General features: G+C 48.5%; 1 protein-coding gene across 3 annotated transcripts in view; it reads left to right on the forward strand.

Annotated features, from left to right (window-relative positions):
- Positions 1-19,338, forward strand: part of MVB12B (multivesicular body subunit 12B) — a 183,038-nt gene that overhangs the window by 88,657 nt on the left and 75,043 nt on the right. For 2 of the 3 annotated variants that reach the window (XM_029201582.1, XM_029201581.1), the window contains exon 7: positions 12,974-13,068. In XM_029201582.1, the coding sequence (XP_029057415.1) occupies positions 12,974-13,068 (95 nt within the window). Of the gene's footprint in view, positions 1-12,973; positions 14,824-19,338 lie in introns of those variants that run through there. The other variant, XM_029201580.1, reaches the window with a different exon arrangement.

Here is a 19,338-nt window from a genome sequence, read left to right on the forward strand (position 1 = left end):
TCATCTCTCCCTGAGGCCCCTCTGGCTGATCTTTTTACTGTCTCCATAGTTTTGCCTTTTCCAGAATGTCATAAGAGTTGGAATCATACAGTATGTAGTCTTTTCAAATTGGCTTCTCTCATTTAGTAAGATGCACTTATAATTTTTAAAAAACCATCCCAGGGCCAAACACAGTGCTTGGCATACAGTGGGAGCTCAATTAAAACCTGGTGGACTGAGTCGGTCACAACGTCTTGACTCTAGTACCCTTGTGCGCCTCCGGATCCCACAGTCTGTCTCCCCTTGGATGGCATCAATTTATTGGGTATATTTGGAATTAACTTTCAGGTCTGGGCATGGAAGATTTAAGATAATGAATTATCATTGCAGAGGAAATAGGTCCATTTTGGTTTAATAAAACCTCACTTGACTTTGCTGGTGTCATTTACAAAACAGAACAAAGCTAAATGTCTCATCAGATCACGAGAAAGGGTAGTAAACTTTGCACTTTCTGTGGTTGGCTCCAAAATCAGTGAGAAAAACAATCTCCACACCTAAAAATATTTTAGGGCCCAGGGTCATTACAATAACGGACTCTCTGTTTTAGTAGAACCAGGTTACAAGAAAACACAGTGTTTTCTCACCTCTCCAGGTCTGCACAGATCTGAATGGTAACTCAAAATCTCGGTTTGGAAGCACAGGGGACCCGGCGCAGGAATCCTGGCTGTGAAGTCTTAGAGGAGGATGTGAGTGCCGGTCAGGCCCTTCCAGCTGAAAGTGATCCATTTTAATTACCTTCCAGAGCGCTCCAATACCTGAGCATATGGTCCTTAAGAAATAAGCTTCCCCAAACTGTCAGCGAGTGTGGGCAGTGGTCAGGGACCTGGTTCTGACACCGTTGACCAGCCTTGGAGAGCGGACGCTTTAGAAGGTGCTTATTAAAATGCCAGCAGGTGCGGCGAAGGTCTCCCTTCCTGTGACTCCCTCACCCTGCTTGTGCCAGGTGTTTTATAAGAGCCTTTTTCTTCATTAAATGGCATTCATTAAGCATGTCCTTACACCTGGCACAGAAGCTGTGTGTCACAGATGACTTCTTCCCAGTGGTGTTTTGCAGGAATGAAGTAGGGTTTCATTTAGCCATTTGCTGTGCTCTTCCCCCCCTGCCCACCTTCACTCAGTTATTGTGGCTTTTGCCTATTGCTCCTCCATTCCTCCCCGCATTCCGTCACTTTCTTTTGCACATTACCTCTGGTCCTTGTCCACCAGCAGCCACATTAGCTGGAAAACAAGATGTTCCTGTAGCACCAAGTGCCGTGCAGGACGTTTTTATACCTTTGCTCTTCTAGAATTCTTCTCCTAATGTTTGCCATCTTTTTTCTCTGATAAAAAGAAAAATAATTTCTCGTTGAAAAAATTAACCTATAAAAATATATAAAAAGCAGGGGGAAAACAATCCACACCCTGACCTCAGAGACTTGTATTGTCCACACCACAGACACCGTCCTGCATCCCAGTCCTGCCAGTAGCCCAGGGCCATCACTGCTCTAAGCTACCAGGTCCTTTTTGTCCTGGGACATATGTGTATGCGTACCCGTAGGAATATATTGTTTGTGCGGTGGCTTACATATATGTCGTTCTGCAACTTGGTTTTTGTTTTATTCCCTTTTGTTTTGACCGTACAGCCACGTCTTCAAGATCTGACCGTGTTGATATAAAAATGTCTCACTCGTTCCTTTTCCTTGGTCTGTCCTGCTAGCGTTGCCTGCACACTTTCCCGACTCCTTGCTCTTACAAACGCCACGCCAAGGATCGGGTTTCTGCCTCTTCCTGCAGCCGAGATCACTGTCTTCAACACAGTCTACGCCCGAGTTCCTCACTCAGCATCATGTCATAAGCACCCTCCCCCAGTTCCACTGAGAAAACCTGTAAACATCATTTCATGTCTGTAAAATATTCTGAATCAGACACCTTATAATGTTATTTCCCGTGTTTGAGGAGAGAGTCATGACTCAGAGCTGAATTTTGTAATTTGCCTCATCAGGGTTCAGATCCATGCTCTGCCCCCTCAGGCAAGCTGCTGAACCTTTCTGAGACCTTCTGTCCAATAGAGATGATCTCAGTGCCTCGTTATAGGATCCGGGTGGGATTACATGATGCATATGAAGGGCAAGTCCTGCGAAAATGTCAGCGAACATTATTTTACTGTTTTTATCTTAAATAAGTCATTTCTCATGTTTCAGATTGCTTCCTCAGGCTAGGTTTCCAGAGGGAAAGAATAAACGCCAGTCCTCTTGTCTCATTACTTCCCTATTCTTAGGTCTTAATTTTGAATCACCTGGAGCATGTTTTAATGTATTTCTTTCAGGGAAGGGGACGGGATCTTTTTTGTTGTTGCCTTCACATGTGAAAGACACCTAGGGATTCAGAAATTTTTCATGCATTCAGCTTTCTTTCCCTTCCTAACTCTGTGGCTCCCCAGCCTTCAGCATGTAGTATGACGGAAGAAAGGTCTGAAATCACCGTTAGTACTTGCCAGGATTCATCGTGGGATTCATTGCCTTTTCTGGAATACTGTGAACCCCGTTGGCTTCTTTATTAGGTCTTTTTTTTTTTTTTTAAGATCAGGAAAGTCTTTTCAGCTTTACCAAAGTATACTCGATGTGCAATAAATGCACATATTTAAAGTATAATTTGATGAGCTTTGACATAGGTAGGTATACACCCGTGACACCATCACCAAAATCAAGATCATGAATATATCCACACAACCCCCCCAGAAGTTTCTCTGTGCTCCTCTGTAATACATCCTCTCTCCTCAGGCAATCACAGATCTGCTTTCTAACCCTATAGGTTAGTTTGCATTTTCTAGAATCTTATACAAACGGAATCATACCATATGTACTCTTTTTTATCTTTCTTATTTTACTTAGCATCGTTATCTTGAGATTATCCATTTTGCATGTATCACTAGTTCCTTTTTGATTGCTGACTAGTATCCATTGTATGGCTAGACCACAATATGTTTATCCAGTCACTTGATACTGGACATTTGGCTTGTGTTTAGTTTTTTACTTTTTACATATAAAGCTGCTCGGTACATTTGTATACAAATTATATGCTTTTGTTTCTCTTGGGTAAAAATCTACAAGTGTAATGGCTGTCTTGTACCATAGGGTATGTTGAACTTTTTAAGAAACTACAGACTGTTTTCTGAAGTGGTTGTACCATTTTATATTCCTACGAACAGTGCATAAGAGTTCCAATTGCTCCTCAGTAATGTAGGAGCACTTAGTAATATCTCATTGTGGTTTTAATCTGCATTTCCCTAATGAGTAGTGATGTTGAACATTTTTTTCATGTGCTGATTTACCATTTGTATATTTTCTTTAGTGAAGTGTCTGTTCAAATCATATGGTCTTTTAAATTTTATTTATTTATTTATTTTTGCGGTACGCGGGCCTCTCACTGTTGTGGCCTCTCCCGTTGCGGAGCACAGGCTCTGGACGCTCAGGCTCAGCAGCCATGGCTCACGGGCCCAGCCGCTCCGCGGCATGTGGGATCTTCCCTGACCGGGGCACGAACCCGTGTCCCCTGCCTCGGCAGGCAGACTCTCAACCACTGCGCCACCAGGGAAGCCCCATATGGTCTTTTTAAAATTGGCTTGTTAGTCTTCTATTAGGTTGTAAGTTCTGGGTATATCCTAGTTATAAGTAAGATATGTGTTCGCAGATATTTTCTTCGGGTCTGTGGTTTGCCTTTCCATTTTTGTAACAGCATCTTCTGAATAACAAGAGTTTTAAATGTTGGTGAAGTCCAATATATCAATTTTTTTTTTTCTGGAAGAGTTTTTTTTGTGTCCTATTTAAAAAGTCCTCGACAAACCTAAGGTCACAAAGATTTTCTCCTGTCTTTTCTCTGAGAAGAGGTCATGCTATGCCTGGTCAATCAAGATGTGTTTAAATAAAAAGTATCAAACCCCAGGGCCTGGACTTAACAATTTACCCTTTCCTTTTCCTCTTTCCTAGAATAGTTCTGTGAATCTCTTGGGTTATTCTATATATGTATGTGGTGTGAGGTAAGCGTCAAGGTTCTCTTTTTTGTGTGTGGCTATCCAGTTGTTCTAGCACCATTTGTTGAAAAGATTACTGTTTCCCAGTTTAATTGTCTTGGCACCTTTGTTGAAAATCAATTGATCATACATGTGTGAGTCTTTTTTTGGACTGTCTGTCTGTTCTGTTGATCTACATGTCTGTGTTTATGCCAGTACCACACTGTCTTGATTACTGTAGCTTTACACTAAGTCTTGAAATTAGGTAGTCTTGAAATCGGGATTTATTTTGCTGTGAGTCTCTATTGATTTTGCTTGGAATGGTGGAAGCCCTATTGGCTTCTATATTTTGTTTGTTGTTTAGTTGGTTTTTAATCAGGCAAGCTTTAAACTGTTTGTTACTTCTCTTTTAATTGTTCTGATTTCTCTTTAACACCTAGAATTTTTAGATTGGTCTTAGTTCTCCATATTTATCATATTTTTCCTGCACATTGTCACCTCTGTGTTCTTTCCTTCTCTGCATTCTGGAAACTAGTGTGGGGCTTATCCACGATACTGCTGATTCAGTTTGGGGGATTTTATTTCCGCATTATTTCTAATGCAGATAGCTTTTTCTGCATCCTACAGTACATTTTTTTCCCAGAGGTAATATGTTCTTTTTATCTTGTTGTGTGACATTTTTTACAGGCCCTCGTGAGGATATATATTTCTAGACTGGGTGTTGGCCAAAGGGCAGGATGTATGAGTTGCTCCTTCCCCTCCCCTCCTCTCCCTTGGGCGCTCATTGTTTGGTGGTAATCTTCTGAACCATCATTACCTTTCTCTGTTCTCATTAGTTTTTGTAGACACTTGGTGACTGGAGTCTGGCTAGAGCCACGTCTGGCCCTACAAGTCATATAGTCCTGATGTCTTTTTAGGACATGTATCATTTCATCCTCCTAGTTTGAATTTTTTTCAGTCTTTTAAATATTTTCAACTAATGATTCTTTATACCAGTGAAAGTGAGTAAACAAATGTTATTTCTCATTATTTGGGTGATATACTGTTTAAATATCTAGAGTAGTCTGTCATTCTGGCTCAGAGGGCCCTTGTGTCTAAGGAGCATCCTGACCCAGAGGTAGCACAGCCACACACCTGCCTCCACAGAGTTACATTTAACACACTGTCCTAGAAGAGTGGCTTTCAAACTTTTGGGTCTAGGACTTTAATAGTCTTAAAACTTGAGGATTCCATCCTGCTGGAGAAAAAAAAAAAAAAATGAGGATTCAAAAGAGCTTTTGTTGATGTGGGTTATGTTTATCTATATTTCCCTTACTAAAAATTAAAACTGAGAAAAATGTGAAACACGAGACTACCTAAGCAGACGTCAGAGTGATGACATCCTCATAATCTTCTGGAAGTTTCTTCTGTCTGCTCGTGAGAGGATGAGAGGGGAAAAGGCAAGTGATGTCTTGGTGTTATTATGAAAGTAGTGGTGACCTCGTGGACTCCCTGAGAGAGTCCGAGGAACCCCTGGAGGTCCCTGGAGCACACGTGGAAAACTGCTTCCGCACGCAGAAGGGGGTTTTGATATAGGCAGAAAACAGAATGGGAATTGTGATTTAACACCACAAAATTTGTTGGTTGCAAGTGTGTGTGTGCGTGTGTGTGTGCGCGCGCACGCGGGGGTGGAAGATAGAAGTGACATCTGTCTCTAACCATGAGTCCACCGCTGCCGTACCAGCCATGGGCCCCTCAGCGCTGCCCTCCAACAGTTTGAGAGGAGAGCCGGCATCGCGGCTGCCTGGGCAGAGCCATCTTCATTACCTGTGGCCACTGGGTTCGGAAGATTAATGGTAGCATTTTAAAAATTCACACAGACCTGGAATCAGCACTAGAAAATACAGATTTAAATTAACAAGGAAAAAGCAGAATCCCATCAAAGGAAATAAATCGTGCTGGCAACTACTGTCACATAATAAAATGTATTCTATAACTGAAGGGCTTTTGTATGGAGCTGTCTGCGGCTTAGTGGCCATGTTAATTGAATAAGGCGCCAAAGACTGACTTGGGGGAAAAAAACGGAATTTCCCTCAGCCTCTATTTAGCCGGAGCTGTGGTTGGCAGCACGTGCGATGCTGACCTATTTATTACGGAACAGCCAGGGCCTGTGCAGAGAGACGTGATGGCTTGCAGGGTGTGCCCTGTCTTCTCTGGGCCATTCTGGGGGTGGAGGACAGGGAGGAAAGCTTGGTAAAGCTCCCCTAGGATTCAGGGGCTGTCCTAGTTGGAATTCTCTAGTTGCCAAACAGATTTTGGAATCATGATCCATCATTGGAGTCAAGTGGCAGAAATTGCTGGCCTCTAATGGTCAGTCCCCTGTTCCAGTGGTCCAGGACCTACTGGGGATGGTACCAGAGGGTCTTCATCTCTAGGTGCCACCCCAGGTAGAGCCAGTTTCCTGAGTTCTTGGGTTTACTTCTCCTTGGCCTGCTGGTGATCTTTATGAACTCTCTTAAAATCTAAAATACACTCTTCTAGATCAACAGAGTGATCTAGAGGGATCACAGAGTGATCAACAACTTTGGGGCCCATTGAAATGACTCCACTGAAATTGCCGTCTGGGGGGGTCCCAGCCAGCATCATGGTCATGGACTTGCTCTCAGCTTTGTTTGATGCCGTCTCAGCTTTGTTTGAGACTCGTTCTTGTAACTCCCCTGGCTTAAGTGCTTCAGAAAAGCTGAGTGTGTAGCGCCCATGTTCTTCTGAAGTGCCTGGCTTCTTCCTTCTTTCCTCCTCCAGCAACACCCAGTGCCATGAGTGGGGCATCCCTTTAATCTTATTAGATCATCAGGTTATGGGCAGTAAGCCAAAGAGTGTTGGATTAACTGATTATAATTCCAAGTGTAAAAATAAGGGTTTTATATTTTTTCTCAGTAGGCGCTATGGTAATGGGCATGGGCTCAGGCTATTAAGTAAGTAGTCTCTAAAATATTTTAAATGACTGTAAAATATTTTATCAGATGGCTGTACTGTAATTTTTTAAGCAGTCCCCTATTATTTGATACTGAATTTGATTCCATTTTTTGGCTTTATAAGCAATGCCATCACGAAGGAATTCCTATAAGTTTCCCCAAATGATCTCTAATTGCAGGTCAGAAGTGGATTCATTGGTTCATTCAACAGCATTAGGTAATCTTCTAGGGTTCTCCCTAATAATTTTTAAATGCCCACTGTGTGCAGGGCACTGTTGTAGGCACTAAGGATACGGTGGAAAGAGAAAGTGTCACGGAGATCGTGTCCTAGTGACACATAAACAAATCGACAGTCCTGTTAAGCGGGAAGGGCTCAGCAGAAAGGGAAGTGAGTGTCGAGGGGGAGCGCCACCAGAGAGAGGCGGGGTGCTTCCCGAGGGGTGCCTGACGGAAGCAGGAACAGCAAGTGCAGAGGCCCCAAAGAGGGAATGCGAGTGAGGGAAGGAGGGGACCAAAAGCAGCTGGTGAGGTTGGAGGGTGTGAATGCAGGGACCACAGACAAGCCCAGGTCAGAGAGGAGGGATGGGCCAGAACTGGCAGGACCTCCAGCTGTGGGGCAGCTCAGGTTTCATTCTAATGCAGAGGGAAGGTACAGGCGTTTCATAGTGGTCCTGCACTGAGGCCCTCGCGAGCGGGGCTTAAAACAGTGCAAGGGAGGGCAGGAAGGGGAAGAAGCAGAACAGGAATCGTACTGCCACGTGCTTGGCACGTCCTGGTGCTGTGCTGTCAGCTCTGCCTGCGTCTGTGCACTGGGAGGCAACACCCCCTTGCTGAAGGGCACCCAGCCCCTGCTGGTGGCCCTGGGATTTGAACCTGTCGGGTGGACTCTGGGCTCGGTACTCTTCACCACTACACCAGCACTGCCTCCACTGGGTGTCCAAATCTGCCTGTAGCTTTTCCCTTCTCCCATATTAGAAGGGTATTTTTTTTTTTTTTTCCGGTACGCGGGTCTCTCACTGTTGTAGCCTCTCCCGCTGCGGAGCACAGGCTCCGGACGCGGAGGCTCAGCGGCCATGGCTCACGGGCCCAGCCGCTCTGCGGCATGTGGGATCCTCCCGGACCGGGGCACGAACCCGTGTCCCCTGCCTCGGCAGGCGGACTCTCAACCACTGCGCCACCAGGGAAGCCCCCCTTCTCCCATATTAGAGGGACTGTGACCTGTGAGGGTCACTGAGCTAGTAAGTGGCAGACAGGTTGAGTCCCTGGCATCATTTGGTTTCCCCGGGCATCTCAGGGTGGACCCCAGATTCCTGGTTGAGTGATCTCACTCTGCATACCTGATGGTAAAGATGATCCATCAGGGCAACTTTTAGATGAGGATGGTAACCTCCAGAGGACACGTGGACTGACCTGTTCATGAATTCTAGCTCGCTTCTGTCAGCTTCGTCTCGGAGGGCCTCAGTTTCCTGTTCTGTTAACTGAAAGTGATTGTTCCTGCCTAAAAAGGTTGCTGAGAGGATTAGACAAGGTGACATACGTGAAGGAACCCAGCCCAGCACCTGGCAGGTGGGTCCCCACCAGATGCTGAGGAATTAGAATCTCATTTCGCTCTGAGGCTCGGCTGACTGCACGGCCGTTCCTGTCCGTCCTCACTTTCAGGCTGATAGGAGGTTGAGCGCCCCTGGGCCACTTCTCCTTCAGCAGGGGACTTTTTGGTTTGATTTAACTACAGGTGATCTGTCTCCTCGGCCCAAACTGTCCACTCTCATTAACGGGAGGCCTCGGAGTGCCTTTTCGTTCTCCTGTCCCCACGTCCCTTCCTCCGTATGTCCAGGAACGACAGACGTGAAAATGCGAAAGCAGCAGCTGTTTGTGGTGCAGGGACCCCTCTCCCCACGGCCCTCTCTGGCCGGGGGCCGTCCCACTGTCTGATCTTAATGCTGCCCCGTCCCCCTCACCGTCAGCCACCAGAGCTGGAGTTTTTGGTAACCTGATTTCAATTTGAGTGATTCCTATTGAGCAATTGGTCTGTAAAAGAGTCAGGCCTGCAACTTGAAATCTCTTTTAATTTCCCGTTTACCGCATCAGCCCCACATTGTCTATCGTATGTGATCAGAAACTTTTTCGGTTTTTTCCCTTGTAAATTCCTGGTTGCTGCCACCACTGACTTCTTACGTCATACCTGTTTTCCTCTGTAGCAGAGGGGAGTGGGATGTGTGGTGTCATGGGTCTCCCAGAGACCCCCTGAGTCTAACTCAGCAAACACACAGGCGAAAATGCAATAGTAGAGGCAGCAGCAGTTCATATCCAAAAAGATCCAGGGGTTTTAATGCCGTAGGTTCAACACTCGATTTGTTCAACGGCCATTTGTTCAATGATTGTCTACTCTGGGGAAGAAATTGTCCTAGAAAATGGGGTACCAACTTGATCTGATCTGGTCCTGCTCTTGAGAAGGTGTCTTGGGATAACGGGAGTGAGAAAGGACGCACAGACACCCAATCTAGCCTGGGACAAGCCCAGCGAGGGTTTTACCAAATGAGGATGCTTAGGTGGAGTCTTGAAGGACGAAGGGGAGTTTGAAGAGGAGGTAAGGGGGGAAATGGGGATTCTAGGAGGAGGGAGTGGGGTGGCTGAAGAATCAGGCTGAGGCAGGAAAAAAACGTGGCAGATTCAGAGACGTACAGGACCTTCACTCTTCCTGGTGGAGGGAGGGGTAAGCAGTGACAAGAGTCTGGAGAGGCGGGCTGGTGTGTGAGGACGGCTAAAACCAGGGCACAGATGTGGGTTAGGTCGCCCAGGGAAAGTGTGTGGAGTGAGAGAACACACTAAACCAGAGCCCTTGCCAACAGCAACCCTCACAAGGTTGGGGGGGAGCCAGGAGGGGCTGCTGTGAGACAGAAGGAACTAGGCCAGGGAAGGAGGAGTTGCAGAGTGGGGTCAGCCAGGCAAAACCTGCTGCCCCAGAGAGGCAGGCTTCGGCCAGGAAGTCCCTGTGGACAGGGCAGCTGAGGAACGGGGCAGCTTGATTCTCTAGCATACACTTAAGTTCCGTGGGCCGCAGAATTACCCCAAAACTGTTCACTTAGAGGGTCACAGCAGGCGATATTGACGGGAATTGTTGAGTCTGCATGCAGTAGGTGCTGCGTAAGTGCTTGCAGTTCCATGACAGTCCTCATTGTGATTGGCTGCTCTGTTCCCATCTACCGTGGCATCTCGGTTTTTTCCCTCACTTTCCCTCAAGCAGGTCATCTTTTAAAATTGTAAGTTGGATCTCGTCACTTCTCTGCTTAAAAACCCTTCAGGATAAAGTTAGAGCTTGTGTGGGGTCCTGGGTGCCGTGGCCCCCGAAGCTCTCTTCAGCCTGGTCCCCTACCCTCTCCCTAGCCTTCAGGCCCTGACCACCCCGGCCTCCTTCCAGGTCCCCCCTCAGCCAGACCTCCTGCTGCTTAGGAGATGCCCCAGAGCCCCTCCCTGCCTCACCCCGCCAACCCTGCCCACCCCCAGTTCCCCACCGGAACAGCACTTCCTCGGGGGAGTGCGGACAGTCTTCCTGCTTGCCCTGCGTCAGCCGTTGCTCCTGTAACTTCATGGACGTGTTTGTGTCCCCCGCTGCAGGGTGAGCTCTGCAAAAGCAGGGACCTTGCCTGTCCTGCCGCCCCAAGTCCCCCCTCCCCCACCCATCTGGGTTGATGTGGGCCACGGCTTGCTCAACCATCTCTGACAGCTGAATGGCTGGGCTGACCCTGTCTTCTCATCCAAGGAGGAGGCCCTCTGTGCAGTCACCCAGGTGCACCTGTCGTCCGAGGTTCAGCCAACACGCCACCTCCTCTGCGAGCTTCCTGGAGCGGCTGCCGCACCGTGCAGATGTTCCGTGTCCTTAGTTAGGTGGGATGCACCTTCTTAGGGCTCTCGGGGCACAGCAGTCTCGGGGTGTGAGTTCTTTCCCAGCTCCTGGAAAAGCCCTCCGTGTACAGTGGGTGCAGTGCCGACACCTGCCCCCGGCCAGCTTCTCGGGTGTGCGGCCAGTGCATCGCACAGGGCCCCGTGCTCAGGAGGGCCCCGCGCTTGGTTTAACGCTCCGCCTCCGCTGTCGCCATCTTGAAATTCTTAATGACATTTGACAGGTCCCCCAATGGTTTTGCACCGGGCCCTGTACCTGCCTTGCGGGGGCGATGTGCGGGGCCACGAGAGAACCCTGGGATCTGTAGACGCCGGGGCCCAGCTCAGGGCGAGCCCTCTCTGCAGGGTCGCCTGTCACCATCTTAGCTCTGCTCACCCACAACCACAGTCAGTAACTCATTCTTCTGTTTGCTCAGTTTCATTGACTAAGTGCTGTGGTCAGAGGCATCGATCAACTGCGTCAAATCCCCCTGCAGCTGCTCCTCTCCCTCCCAGGGTTCCCAAACGCGGCCTGTCTTCAGAGGCACTGCTGGGGCTTGTCAGAGAGATTTCTGGGCTGCATCCAAGGCCCACTGAACCAGACTCCCCGGAGCTGGGACTGTGAGTCTGTATGGTTAGCAGTAGTGCCTGCATCTGTGCTGTGACGCGCAGAATGGAGAGTGAGAACCTTCGTCCAAGCGGATGAGCCCTTGGTGCGGCGTTTGGTGTCCTCTCGGTCTGGCCCCGACTTTGTCTCCCGCAGGCAGCCTTACCCTGCAGCGGAGTCAGCTCTCCCTGACTGCCGTCGCTCCTGTCTCCTCCTGTAAGACCGGCAACCTCCTCTGAGGCAGTGTACCCGGAAGCCCCACCCGCCTGCTTTCGTGCTCACTCAGCACGTGGTTTTTATTCTCCTCCCAGCACGTGTCCTGTCGCACAGTGGCTTGTTCCTGCCCCGTTGTCCCCCCAGCCTGAGAGCTCCTTGCGGGGGTGGCTCGCCTCTGCACCCTCAGTTCATCAGGACTGAGCCGTGGACACAGGACCCACACTCAGCAAGGCCCCACTCCCTGGTCCAGCCAGCCGGCCGGTGGCACAGATGTTTGCTCCTCCAGGGCCTGTGGGAACAGGCCCCGCCCAGAGGCATTCTGGGAGGTCACGCGTTTGTTGTGTGGAAAGGGCAGCATGTAGAACGTGAGCTTTCTTTATGTGATCATTACCCACCCCTCTTCCGTTTTAGAAATGACTGTGTGTGACCAGAGCTCAGGCTACTGAGCTACTTCAAACCCACCCCCAGTCACACCACGAAGAGGCAGCTGTGTTGCTCTTGTCCCCCAGACCTGTTGGGTTTTAAAGGTTTTCCTGTCATTGTAACCTTCCTTCCCGGCATTCGCTAAAGGCAGCTGATGACCACGACAAGTGGATTATGTGTTTGATCGATACCTGCTTATGTGTGGGCAGCGTGGGCCTTAATGGCCAACGCCTGCGCCATAAAAGATGAGCTGGGTCGATGGAAGGTACTTTCTGAGCACCTACTGTGTGCTCCCACCTGAGGGGGACACGCGGACACAGCAGTTCGGGGGAACGTGCCATTGTGCTTCTCAGTGGGCGTTCGTTTCCTGGACACACGTGGTAATAACACCTAACGCCTTCGTTCACAAAGTGCTTCCTGGGCTGTGACCCTCCACAGCCCCGCGGGACAGGCGTGGAAGCCACTGGATGGGGAATGGGACCAAGACAACAGGGCAAACCAAGTCCTGCGCTCAGAGCTGAGCATCCTGGTCCCACTGGTGCACTTTGCCCAGTGGGTAGAGATCAACATTAAATCACCCACTTCCTCGGGGCACCTGCCACGTCACTTAAGGCTTGGGAAACCCTTTCTTCCTCTTGGATGTCCTTCCCTGTATGGAAAAAAGTGGCCACTGATGTCTGGAAACTTCTGAGTTCCTAGGGGGACTGGAGCTGGTGGGGCAGCTCAAGTCCTGCTTGAGAAGGCGGAGGTCCCCAGGACTACCCGCTTCCCGGGCTCTGTGGGCTGTTGGTGGCGCCTGTGCTTTCTGAGCCTTGGGGACTGCTCCGTGCACCCTGTAACCTCCTTTTTCTCCTCTGTCTTTCTCAGGCACATCTCTCTCACGCTCCCTGCTACCTTCCGAGGCAGGAACAGCACTCGGGCTGACTATGGGTACCAGCACTCCAATCTGTATGCCATATCAGGTATGTGCGGCCGCTGCGAAGGGCCAGCTAGCGCGCCTGTGTCCCAGGCACCGCCTCCCTCTACGTGCTTCCTGGCTGCTAACGGCATCTGTGTGTCTTACCTCTCTTTTTACCCCTGCAGGGGGCCTGTTCCCTGCAGGGACCAGGCCTTCCCTTTCCTCTGTGTCGCCGTAGCGCTTAGTGAAGGGCCAGATCCTCAGCATATTTTGAAACTAATGATGAAAAACAATGCGTGGATTTCACAAGCTCGAAGGGAGGTTTCCAGAGAATAGTCACCACATCGTTCACCTGCCAGATCCAGGGCAGGTTCCCCGCGGGGACTGGGGACCCCGCAGACCTGAGGCCTGGTGCCGCCTGCCCTCCGTATCCACGTCTGTCCTCATCTCTCACTTCTCAAAGCCAGGTCTGTGACCAGCGGCTGTGCTGGCGTCTCCCCCACTCCCGGCCCCATCGTATGAGTCTGTGATTTCTGAACTCGGCCCTGAAGTGGATAGTGTTACCTTGGCAGGAACTTGGTCAGTCCTGGTTTCCTTTTTCAAAAAACTTAACAAGCCTTATTACAGAATTGAGATTCATTAGGTGCCTGGCGGGGCAGGTGACTTGCTAAGAGCTGAGGAGACCCACAAACTTGACTCTGATTATACGGGGCCTCCAGCTGGGGGGCGTTTGTATATAAGGGGGAAATGGCAAGTCGGTGCCACTTACCAGCACATACCCTTAATGGTGAGTGATGTTTTGAACACGGGAACATGGCATTCATTCATGTACCATAATGAGTCGGTTATTTGAAAGGTAATCTTTTTTCTAAAAATTGCAACTTCAGGTTACTAAACAGATGAAATAGAACAATGGTATAATTCGTGTCAGTATTAGTTTTTCTTGTTATGATCACGCCCTAATAGGTTTGGAAGTATAAGCAAAGGCCAGTCGTTCTGTTTCTGGGTGGCACTCCTGCTGGGGAAGGGGAAGGGGAAGGACGGGGATGTTCTCAAAGCCCTCATCCTGGCTTTTCTCCAGGAGCCAAGCTCCCCAGGGCAGCGGGAACGTGTGGTCGAAGAGAAGCATCTCCAGGGAGAATTTCTTTTGTGCACTGGCTATTTCAGCAGAGTCGACAAGGAGCATAACAAGTGTGGAAAGATGACCTATTTTGTAGAAAAGCTGAATATTTCCCCAGATGCCTAGTGGCAGAGTGGTGCAAAATAGGTCTGTGAAATCCAGCAGGGCGGCCCCGTTCCGAATGCACATAAGGAGAGCTCAATCACAGCAGATGACTTTTTTCCCCTCCAGCTCGCAAATCTTTTTCCAGCCACGGGGTTCGGCTGCCCCCACTGTACCTGGATTCGCTGATGGCTTTCCCAGCTGTTGACGTTTCTGCAGAGAAGGGCCCACAGAGTGAAATCTCCTCTGGTTTGGCAGGAATGTTCCTGTCTGCCTCTGGGCCACTGCTTCCTCGCCCCGCGGCTTTGATGAGGTGTTGTCTGGGTTCATTTCAGCTGTTAGTTTAGCAATACCGAGGTAACAGTCTCAAGACGCAGGGGAAGCCATTCAGAAACTTCCTGTTACGTTTGCGTAAGTGGCAGTCAATTGGATTTTATCTTCCAAACAGAGGTAGTCGAGGCTGTGGCCCAGGGCAGCAGGCAGCTCGGGCCTCCTCGGTGGTGGCAGCACCAAAGCCAGGGTCCAGGACTGCTTTGTTGTGATGCTGCCAGGCGTGCCCTGCGGGACCCGCGGGCTCCGTAAGGCCGGCAAACTCAACACTGGCAGCCGTGGTGCGTGCAGCTGGGAAGCCTGCCCAGCGGCAGCCTGCCTGCGAGCCATTCTGGCTAAAAGGGAGCAGAGACCACGCCCCCCCCCCCCCCCCCGTCCCCCATTCCAACAGTATTTGGCACTGAGTGGCATGTCTCAGTTTGGTATTGCGAAGTTAAGGTTTCAGTGGTTCACTCCAAAAACAGTCAAGGCAGCATGTGCCCCAGCCCCCAGCCCGTGCACAGTGCCCAAAGCCATGATGTCTGGCGCTCTGCTGGTAATGGTACGAATCACCAAACTGTTCTCCTTCCCAAGCAGCTCTGGCACACGTTCGCAGCGGACGTCAGGCACTGAGCCTTTGGTGCGAACTCCTGGTCTGCTCTGGTTCGTTCCTAAAACTATTTGATTACTGCTCCCCTTGCTTGTGGTCCCTTCCTAAGATAAGTAGGTTTCCAAACAATGTTATTAGAAGTTTGAAGAGCAGCCTACATTTAATTTATACGTATGGTTATTAAAGTAATATGTACTTTTAAGTGTTTTCCCAAGGGCATATCTGTTAATATATTTCTTCTGTACCTTTCACTGAGACAGTTCATCCCTGTCCTGCCTGCAGAGGGAGAGACACTGCTCAGAGCTGCTGAGAGACCGGTGGGCACAGCATGTAGCTCTGTCCCCAGCACACAGAGGTGCTCGTGAAATGGTTGTGGAAGGAAGGGGGGAGGAAGGAAAGCATTTAGCCTAGTGTCTGCCTTGCCTGGGAGTACCCTCTATGACCTCTGGGGCAGGTGATCGTCCTGATTTGCTGCTCCAACCCTACAGTGTCTGGGCCACCATCTCTGAGCAGCCCAGCCCATCTCTGCGCGGTGCTCCCATGTTCAGCGGGGCTGTCTTACTGTATGTTCATATCCCTCCGGCCATCTGGGGTACCACGCGTCCCGTCAGCGTTGCATGCCGACTGTTCTGCACTGTCCAGCCAGTGGGTAGTTCTCTCTTGCCCACAGGATTGGGGTGAGGAACATGGTGCTGAAATCCTGAGAAGCTTATTCCCTTCTCTGCCATCTTGTACCCTCATCAAAATGGCCATGAAGCACACCTTTGATCCTCACACTTCCTCTTCCAGGAATTTCTTCTGGAAAATACAGATGTGCAAAAAAGATTTATCCACAAGGGCGAGCACTGCTGCTTTTTAAATATAATACCCAAAAAAGGGGTGGGGGGGGTGGATATCATAAATGTCTAAAATAAAGGCAAGTGGTTAAATTATGAAACATCCATACAGTGGCCTTAACTTTTCAAGCATCAGAAACAGTTCTGATTTAGATTAAAAGATGTGCATGAATGCTGTTAAGTGACAGCCAGGATGTGCAGTGTGATCTCATTTTAAGAAATATATCTAAAGGTCTGGGAAGGCACATGCCGAGGTGTTTATAGTGGTTTTCACTGGATTTTCCTGCTCTTCTTTCTGTTTCTTTGCGGTGTCTCCTTTTTCTGTGATCGCACATATTGCACTCGTAAGAAGAAACAACATAGGACCGATGTTAACTTGTCACGCTCTTGGGAAGCCTTGCAGATTCCAGTGATCGCCGTCTTTTCTGAGTGCTCGCAAGTCTTCTGACCCATCATACGCTTTCAAATTCTAGTGGATATCACTTCCAGGCCACAGATCAATAACTATCTTATTATCCCTTTTTGAGGACATGATTTTTTTCTGTTGTTCAGTCTCCTGGAACCTCCTGTCCACTGATGTTCCTCAGAGACCACTGACTTATCTTTTGCGCCAAGTGGCCCCGCAGACACCGACTGAGCTTGAAAGCACCAGGCTGCTCACCTTTCTTGCCTCTCAAATTCCCCATCACCATGTTATTCACTCCTTAGGGTTTGAGGATGGTTTTCTTTGAAAGAGTAGATGAAATAAAATGGTGGGCACCTGGTTTGTCTCACTCTGTAACCTGCATATAGTAGGGTTGGCAAACCACTGTTTAAATTGTCCTTACTTGTGATAAATGGCAGCTCATGGGCTCATTCTTTCCTGGTGATGTTCTTATCGGTGTGTCTCCCTCAGTTACATGCCCTTAAGATCTTCTCCTGGGAGGACTTGCTGCCGGGCCATGTTGATTTCTCTAGATTCTGTCCCAAAGCCCCAGTTCCTAAGTTTCCTTGTCAGAACTTTTAGTGGCTGTTAGTTTTCTTTTAAAGAATATCTTCTCTCTCCTGAACATCTTCTCCTTTAGTCCCAGATGATGGTATCCTCCCTTTTTTTTTTCCTTATAATTTTTTTAGATGTTTAGGTGTCTGACCGTTTGCTCATTTCTCTTCCACCTATTCCAGAAAGATTTAAGGTAGCTGCAAAAATGCATGTTAACAAAGTGAGAACGGAAGGGGAACAGTAAGAGGGAATGAAAGTACAGGATAGCAAAGTAGGGTGCAGCTGTGGGTGAAGCTTTGCATGAAGCGGAGATTCTGGATTTGGTTCTGAATCAACAGTTTCCTTACGGACAACGTAAAAATAAGCTGGTTGTTCGAGGAGAGCCTAACTATTCCTTTTATGAATTTTTCTTCGTACAGAGGGCCCTGTAAGGTGCTGGGAACGGCCGCTTTTCCGTGAGCTTGATAAGGACAGACTGTATGCCCACGTGAGGCAGATCCACTCATGTTTGAACCCCTAAAATGTTTGGAAGTTGAGTGAGATGTTTCTTAAGAAATGCTCTTGTGCTGGGTGTCATGTGCCTTAGAGGCTGGGGACCTCGGGGGACGTCAGGAAAGAGGAGATCCCCAACGTCCTGTCCAACCTGAGGGCCACCTGTGCCGAGGGTCCCTGTAACAAGCAGCTCAGCCCAGAGGCACCAGGATTGCTTTTTCCAACCTAGGAATGTCTTGTCAGCCACGTGGCAGGTTTTACTTAAGGAACAGGTGACAGTAGGTATGGGACACTACGCTGTAAGAGTCTTGTTTTTGTGGTGGTTATAAACTGATTTATAGCGCCATGTAAAGAATTTTTACCAAAGAACTTGTTTTTCTCCGTTTTGAAAAAAATTGACACAGTCGTATAAATTAGTACAGTAAAGCAGATGCATGTTAAAACCAGCATGTAATAAAACCAAAAATCTCCACCTCAGCCCACAGTTTCAGGATGAGCCACATGCAGAAATGCGCTGAGGCCTCGTGGTGCAGGGAAGCACCTTTTAGCGCCTGACATCTTCATCTGTCCGTCAGCACCAGGCTGACCATATGATTTATTTTCCACTTCGTCACTTTTGAGAGTGAAAGGGTCACAGAGTTGCATCAGGACAAAGCCGGAACCTGGAACCAACCCGGCAGACAGGGGCTGTGGTCACCTTGCCTTTAGTTTTTCTGTTTTCTTCAGGGTTTTTTTGTTTCTGTTTTTGTTTTTGCTTTTGTTTTTTGATTGCTGGAAAAGCCAGCTTATTGCCCTGCACAGCTGTTGCCTCTTAAAAACCAGTCCCTTTTCAAGATGTTTGACATCAGGAAGCGTGTGAGAGTGGACGAGCTTGAGTCCATCGGCCAGCAGTTTAGCCACGACACTTGTGCAGAGAGAAGGAGAATTTTATCTGAAACACAGAACCCCGTACGAGCCGTGTAACTCTGACATCAGACCGGGAAAGCGCAAAGCAATTAAAAATAATTAATGATTTCTGAATATCAGCCTTCTCCATGCAGTTTTAATCTAGTCCTCATTTAAATTGGAAGATGGACATTTAATTATCAGTATTATGAAATTCATGATTTATATATTTCATCCAACTGGATAAAATTTCTGCCATCAGCCCTTCATCTTATTATGAAAGAAAATCTGTATATTTCACAGTGTGATCATTTAAAAACCCATCTGCAGCATACCAAACAGCTGCAAACATATTTTCCTTTCATTTCTGGTGATTACATTATTTCTGTCTTTTAATTAGGAAAAAAAAAGCTCACCTGGAATATCGGAAATAAACTTAATACTGTAATGATCATAAAGCACTGCTGGGTCAGAAAATGAAGACCAAAGGACTAAAACAACAGGGTGTGTGAGAAATGCTGTTCTTTTCTGTGTAAGGTGTTCTAACAGACAGCTGCTCCACATGTCACGTTTATGCTGCAGAGTTTGCGTGTGGAGTGTGTGTGCGTGTGCGTGTGTTTCTCCTTTTCCCATGCATGTGGGTGAGTGTCAGCCTGCGATTGGGTTGACAACCTCAAGGGAGGGGAAGGGCCGCCAGCTTCTAGTGGGAGCCCCGGAGTAATGTGAATCGCCCTCTGCGTTCGCAGGTACCCCTGTGGCCTCTGTCATTAATGGACACGTTCACGCGGCTTTTGTGGCCTTGAACTTCAGACCCCTCCTTTCCTTTATCCTCCGATGAGGATTTTCAGACTCACCTAGGACTGGTTGGAGAGGTGGGGGGTGAGCACGTGGGAGGGTGGCAGGGATCCGTGGGAGGAACATCAGTTTGATGCAGCCCCAGATTATAGCATATGGGGAAAATTCCTCAATGAAGTGGAAAAATATTTATAATAACGGTGCTC

This window comes from Monodon monoceros, unplaced genomic scaffold (genome assembly GCF_005190385.1).
Source record: "Monodon monoceros isolate NGI ecotype Baffin Bay Population unplaced genomic scaffold, NGI_Narwhal_1 Super_Scaffold_5, whole genome shotgun sequence".
NCBI classification, from domain to species: Eukaryota; Metazoa; Chordata; class Mammalia; order Artiodactyla; family Monodontidae; genus Monodon; species Monodon monoceros.